The sequence below is a fragment of the Cornus florida genome, unplaced genomic scaffold (assembly GCF_030987335.1).
Source record: "Cornus florida cultivar Cherokee Brave unplaced genomic scaffold, ASM3098733v1 CherokeeBrave_3.0.0_Hap2_Chr07, whole genome shotgun sequence".
NCBI lineage: Eukaryota > Viridiplantae > Streptophyta > Magnoliopsida > Cornales > Cornaceae > Cornus > Cornus florida.
Window position 1 is genome coordinate 1,845,169 of NW_026775577.1, and position 7,241 is coordinate 1,852,409.

The 7,241-nt window shown below is 37.2% G+C and overlaps 1 protein-coding gene across 1 annotated transcript; it reads right to left on the reverse strand.

Moving 5' to 3' along the window:
* Nucleotides 1-50: 50 nt before the first annotated feature.
* Nucleotides 51-6,716, reverse strand: LOC132315699 (succinate dehydrogenase [ubiquinone] iron-sulfur subunit 2, mitochondrial-like). The gene is made up of 2 exons (XM_059814058.1): nucleotides 5,996-6,716; nucleotides 51-441 (listed from the first exon to the last, which is right to left on the reverse strand). Exons 1-2 carry the CDS (start codon nucleotides 6,652-6,654, stop codon nucleotides 270-272), a joined length of 831 nt encoding a protein of 276 aa, XP_059670041.1. The 5' UTR covers nucleotides 6,655-6,716; the 3' UTR covers nucleotides 51-269.
* Between the last annotated feature and the right edge of the window lie 525 nt (nucleotides 6,717-7,241).

Below are 7,241 nucleotides of genomic sequence, written 5' to 3' on the forward strand. Positions count from 1 at the left end.
ACACACAAGCTAATCATCTTGCATACGGAGTTAAAGGGAAGATGCTCATGTTTAATAAACACGGTTCAGGTCAATATAGACCTATTGACCAAAGCAGTTTATATAAAAATTATTGAAACAAAAAAAATATATCCCAAACTTTTTAAGTACAAGAAGATCTGAAAATGACCAAATACAATTGATGCAAACGTTATTAACTTCAGAAAATACTAGTTGTCCAAAATAATCCCTGAATAAGTCAATGCACATCATCATACTTCCAAAGACACTCAAATTTTAAGCTGAAGCTGCTTGATGTTGATAATTTCTTTTGCAGGGTTCAGTCCTTTAGGGCAGGCACGGGCACAATTCATTATTGTATGGCAACGGTATAGCTTGAACTCATCACATATCGCATCAAGGCGCTCCTTTGTATATTCATCACGACTATCCATTATCCATCTGCAATACAAACCAAAAAAAGAAGAAGAAAGAAACAGTATCAAATATACAGTTACTCATATCCGCAACTTGTGAAAATCCAAAGTTATATCCAAACAATTTTTTTAATAATCATAGACTAAATGTTCAGCTCCTTCTCTAACCCTTCAATTGATGTTACCACATGGAAATAATCAAAGAGAATCATGCTTATGATGGGAATCAATATAAAAACTAACAGGTATCCAACTGAAACAATGACTTTCAAAGTGCGAAAGTCCCAAGATGGTAATAAATCACAAAAAGAGTAGAGCCATTTGCAGAAGAGCAACAAACTAGATTGAAGGATGAATGCAATTGAAAATTAATTTTTTCCTAGGTAAGAAATTGATTTAGTTCCACCAAGTATAAAGACCTCAGGATATATGTATTGTGCACATCATGCATAATATAAACATTCAATACATCTGTACAACTTAGCTGCCAACTTGAAAGTGCGACTTCGGAAGGATAGCAGACTACCACAAGGGCCCATTACTTGTGAATCATCATCATCATTCTCTTAATTCTTTCTTGAACCTAAAAAGACATTCTTGCACCCTAAACCATTCTAATCTTCCTGTATTTTTACCATTCCTCACCAGAGTTACAGACATTATATAAAATAAATCAACAATAACTGGCATGAAATGGGATCAAAAGTCATAAAACTAAGCCCACACTATTCAAAGAAAACTGCCTTCTTGACAGCCTACTTCAAAATAGAAGTCCCTTCTTGCTCTAGTTGTGGATAACAGATTCTCATACTCGTGAATGATTATCATCATTCTCTTAATTCTTTCTTGAACCTAAAAAGACATTCTTGCACCCTAAACCATTCTAATCTCCACACGTCTATTTTCCATTCCTCACCAGAGAGTTACAGACATTATATAAAATAAAACTACAATAACTGGAACATGATATATTGGAATGAAATGGGCTAAAGACACAAGTCATACAATGGATAACAGATACCCATACTTGTGAATGATCATCATCATTCTCTTAATTCTTTCTTGAACCTAAAAAGACATTCTTGCACCCTAAACCATTCTAATCTCCACGTCTATTTTCCAATCCTCGCCACAGACTTACAGACATCATATAAAATAAAACAACAATAACTGGCACTTGATATATTGGAATGAAATGGAATAGAGACACAAGTCATACAAGTAAGCCCAAATATCTATTCAAATAAAACTGCTTTCTTGGCAGCCTACTTCAAAATATAAGTCCCTTCTTGCTCTAGTTGCGGATAACAGATTCCCCCCACTGGTCAACCTTTACCGATTGTAACAGAATTTGCCGTTGTCATCATTCAAGTTTCTTGTTTACTAGTTTTACACTCGCTCAAGTCAAAGAAAAATGGATATAGTATCCAACACAACTCAAATAAAGGAAATGCCCTCTTTCCAATGCTTTAATTCCCTTCTACTTTTAACTCTCTTAGAAGTGAAATGATTAATTTCTGGTGGAGTGGCAACGAGAAAGATTCCAAAATTAAGTGTGTTCGTTGGAAGAAAATGTATGATGGGAAGGAGATTGGGAGGCTGGGATTCAAAGATTTGGAGGCATTAAATTTAGCCTTGCAAGCTAAATTGGCCTGAGACTTGAACAAGGAGAGGACTCGATATTTTATAGATTTTCAAAAAAAATAATAATTTCCCAATTACATTTTTCTGGAATCTGCTTGCAAGACGTGGAAGTCAGCTTGAGCAGCTAAAATAATATTATAGAAGGGTTTAAAATAGAGAGTGGCTTCTGGGTATGAGGAGAAGATTTATGAAGATGAATGGCTCTCCAATAAGGAGAATTTCTGCATTACTTCAGTATGTTCTAATCCAAATATCCGGACAGTTGAAGATGAATGGCTCTACAATAGAGGAGTGGTGGTTGACACTATTTGCAAGGTTTGTGGTGTAGAGGAAGAATCATTAGTTCACCTTTACTGTAAATGTCCTGTGGCGCAATTGGTGTGGAGAACATGTCCCTTGAGAATTGATATGACCAAAGTTTTTGGAGTGTCCCGGAAGCAATTGTGGACTTACTAGGTTGACATTTGGGAAAGAGCTACTAATTCAAGGTAGCTTTTGATCTTGTGAGCCTTCATTCGTTGGCAACTATGGAAAGGAAGAAATGTTTTGATGTTCTAGGGTACTAAATGGGAACCTCAATTTATTATAGAGAAGGATGTTGCTAATTTCGATATGTATAATGAAATGTATTCTAAGGAAACGGAAGGGCTCTCATCTTCTACAGTTTCCTCTTCAGCTTCTGTTGGTTGGTTAGCAAGGTAAATGTGGATGCTGTGTTCAGTAAGGAAACCATGGAAGGTGGTGGTAGCTTTATTCTGAGGAATTGGAGTGGTCGGGCTATTAAAATTGCAACATTTTTTTCTGGAAGAATGTGGCTAATGCAGAGACTGCTGAAGTGCAAGGTGCTAAAGGCGTTTGTTGGGTTGAATCGCTTTAAGTTGATAGTTGAAGGTGATTGTCACTCTGTAACAACTTTGAAGGTGTCCAATGAGTGTGCCACTATTGTTATCGAAGATGTAGGGGTGCTGCTGGACAGATTTCCTGATAGTAAAACTTCATTGCGTTAATAGGACTAGCAACTCTACTGCTCATGCTTTGTGTAAATGGGCTTTGGAGCATAAAATGGGTGATGGTAGTTGGAATGTGTGGACAGTGGACTAGCTGACTTGTGAGCCTTACTAATTCTGATTGTATGGCTGTTTTGAATTACTAAATTTCATTTTGACAGGAAAAAAAAAAAAAAAAAAGTACCGCACACAACTTAAGGGACGCCTATAATTGGATATTAGATCTAATAATTAACAAGTGGGAGGGACATCTAATCAGCAGAGATTAATTCAAACCAGATTTAAGGAAAACTTATTGCTGTTAACAAGACCAATATGACATTCAGTAGATAGCCTTTCTATAAACATTAGGTAGAAGTTCATGAAAGAGTTCTCCGCTGTTTCCTCGGCTATTCATGTATCTAAACCATGGTGAATTGATTTGGGCAGGATGACGAGTGTGGCTGCATATCTTGGTATGATGATATCAAATATATATATCTTAAAATCTTATGAGAAGCAGAATGTTTAAAGTGACAAAATGTACATCCATGACCCACCTCCCCGAGTACCCGGACCCAGGTGCAGTAAGGTTATATGCACTGTTTTCTGTTTGACATTGGTACCTATTTCTCCTTTTTTTTAATCTCTCTTTTGGCAACACCACCTCACTAAATTTAATGCATCCATTGTTTTAAATGAACAGGCTAAAAAAAGTAGCAAAGGGCATTTCTAGTAAAGTTGTATTATGGTTTCCTATCCCTTCGTTAGACATGCCCAATTGAATATTTATGCATGATAATCATATATCAGACACAACTTTCACCCAAGTATCCACGTGACACTATGCCCCACACAAGTACTCCCATATATTTGGAAGTTTGTAGCAAATGCTTAACATGTATGAAGAAGAATGACAGACATAGAGCATGCATAAAGAACCATAATAATTTTTGTTTTGTACTTATACACTATACTTGTAATAGTATACTTGCAAAGTATAAAGGTAATGAAGTAGCATATATTTCCAGGTTAAGACAGCCAGGACACTTCCAATCCATGGTTTCCGGCATTTCGGCTGTTAACTTTCTATGCTTTCTTTACTATTTTTTGGTTAGCAGAGCATCAAAATTTTCAACCGGTATAGAAATGAAATATAAAAACTTTAATCTAGTGAATAAACTATTAATAAACTTTAAGCAAAGATGACATCTTGGTTTAAGGATATCAATCCATCTGTGCCATCAAATATGCATGCAACTGTGTATCTTCTTTAATTAATTTATACCTTAATTTATCCATTCAGCACAATCCAACTTGCCCCCACTTTTAAATATCACACATTTTTGCTTAAACTCGGAAGCAATTACCACGAGTCCTTTTATTTCATAACAATATTTTTTTCTTCGTGTCATTTATGTGTAATCACTAATCAGTAATGGAATATAGAGCCCGGAAGCTAGTCTCTTTAGACTTGCTTAATTTTTCGCAATGGTGATAGAGTGTTTTGCGATGGAGTATACGAGAACACATTTCTAAGATAGTAAGATGCTATTATTGACAATTTTAAGAAAATATGGAAGTACACAGCTATTTGGGCTTCTCTCGAACAAAAATTTTACTAAACAGTCTCAACTATTCTGCAGAATGCAATTATTACTATTTTTTAATTTCATAGAAGCTCTTTAGTCTTGTCTCTATCTTCTTCTTCTTCCTCCTTTTTTTTTTTTTTTTTTTTTTTTTTTTTGTGGGTAATTAAGCATTGAGAATTTCATTAACTTAAATAAAAGATAGTGCACAAGCTATAGAAAGGCACACCCTTCTATACATCTATTCCAGGGACTAAAGCTATACTCAAAATTTTGTTTAATAGTCCTACCTCAGATGAATCTCCTACTCATTGAGGACATAGTTATGTGCTGTTAAGGATGATCTATCAATCACATTAATAATTCAAACAACTGCAATTTGGAACCATTTTAGCATTTAATCCTCTTCTATCATAAACAAAAAGGGTAGACCCGTACACAAGACTCCCGCCACTACGGGGGCAGTCAAAAGACGTACGCAGCCTTATGAATCTTGATGTCCAACAAAAGATGGCCACAGTCAAAATCCCTCTCAATTTAACCCTCATCTCATTTCAATTTCAAAGCAAAATACCAAAAACCCTATGATTCAACACATAAACACAGCAAAGATTGTTTTTCAACCTAGTCCTATATCAGTTTTCCAACTTGGGACAAAGCAATCAAACATAAAGTATGTATTTCTGATGCTACAAGTGCAATGACTCTGAGGCACAAAGACATATAGATAGATTCTTCCATAAGAATTCAGTGGGGGTAGAGGACAATGCATAGGACAAAATGCACATGGTATGCACCCACCAACCTTTACAGAGACACCATCTACAAGTCCTTCAACAAACTACAACACCATCCTAAAATTAATTGCAACAATCCAATGTTTGTACTAAATAATTTTCATAAAGAATTTATTAAGTGGATATTTTTCGGTGTTTAATACTACTGCAAAGGTTAAATAACACCTGGCCTAGTGTCTGCGCCTACCATTACGCTAATATCATTAACAGAATCTGAATGTGCCAAACTTAACTTTTTATTACTGTAAGAATTTAATAAACTATATGCACATATTTGAGAGAATGGTTAGTTTCGAGATCGCATAATCTGAAGAATGGCTTCAATGTTTAGACACAAGGGTAAATCTATAAGAGCTACTATATTTACTTAACGTCAACCAGTCCTACAGCTTAAGACTGCCATAGCTCAGCCCCACATTTCACTTCCTATATTATTCATATTAATCATTGTTGTGATTTATATTCAGCACCCAATGCTCTTGGTAATTGCTTCCGGGTGCATCTACATATAAATGCATTATATATATAGATAGATAGAAAGAGTAAGAGGTTGGGAAAATTACCGATTGGCTTGGAGAAGAGCAGCGGGACCGAGATAAGACTCAGGGTTCCACCAATAACTGGGGCAGGATGTGCTACAGCAGGAGCACAGTATGCACTCGTACATCCCATCAAGCTTTGCCCTATCCTTCTTGGTCTGCAGATACTCCTTCCCAGTCGTAGACGGGTTCTTCCTCTTCAACCACGGCTCAATACTCTTGTACTGGTTGTAGAAATTCGTCATGTCCACCACCAGATCTTTGATCACGAACATGTGCGGCAACGGCGTCACCGTCGACGACGTCCCCGACGGGATCTTCGTCAGGCAAGCCAATCCATTACCGCCGTCGATGTTCATCGCGCAGGACCCGCAAATCCCCTCGCGGCACGATCGGCGGAAGGTGAGCGTAGGATCGATCTCGTTCTTGATCTTGATCAGAGCGTCGAGAACCATCGGACCACACTCCTTGAGGTTGATCTTGTAGTCCTGAAGCTCCGGTTTCGTCGGATTGTCCGGATTCCACCGGTAGATTTGGAAGGTCTTGAAGTTGGTGGCGGTTGTGGCCTTGGGCTCCACCTGTTGTGCTTGAGCCTCCGACGCGTTAGCTCGAGCCACCACCAGTTTCGCCGCCGGCGACGACTGAACGCTATATATTGCTCTCCGAACCAAACCAGTCGCCATTTTTGTGCTATGCGCCTAGATAGGGAAAGTGGATGAACAAATGAAAATATTAGAAACAACAGAGTAATGCGTATATAGAGAGAGAAAGTGGTGTTTTGAGCTGAGATGTCATATGGTGGGGGAAATGACGGAAATGGCTATAAATAGGGAGAGTGATTAACTAAATATGGCGTAAGGTTGAAGGGTAGTTTTGGGATTTGGGAATGAAATTAGAGGCTATAAATTGGTTTAGTTGGCATTTTATAAGCGTTGCGAATGTGTTGAAGACTGAGGGTGGGCGTGATGACGTGGCACGTTTTGAGCCGTTGGAGATAATTTAGGTAGCGTGGTCTGCTCGTGGAGATTCGACCTTGGCAACAGTCGCCGTCATAGTAAATACTATCCATCCGATATTTTTCAACCTGCCTAATTACAGTACTTATCTATATCTATATTTATATCTATCTATTATATACTATACTATATATATATTATGTATAAAAGGATATACTATTTTTATTAAATTACAAATTTTATAAGTGGGTTTCGATGATGGAGTCCGTTTAGATGATGATGGAGTATTAGTATAACACTTGATATTTCCAATA

Bases quoted from the DNA above. Each gene is read 5' to 3' on its own strand.
- LOC132315699 (XM_059814058.1), bottom strand. From the start codon at position 6,654: ATGGCGACTGGTTTGGTTCGGAGAGCAATATATAGCGTTCAGTCGTCG. The intron at 442-5,995 runs GTAATTTTCCCA...TTTGTATTGCAG, and splicing joins GCTCTTCTCCAAGCCAATCG to ATGGATAATGGATAGTCGTG.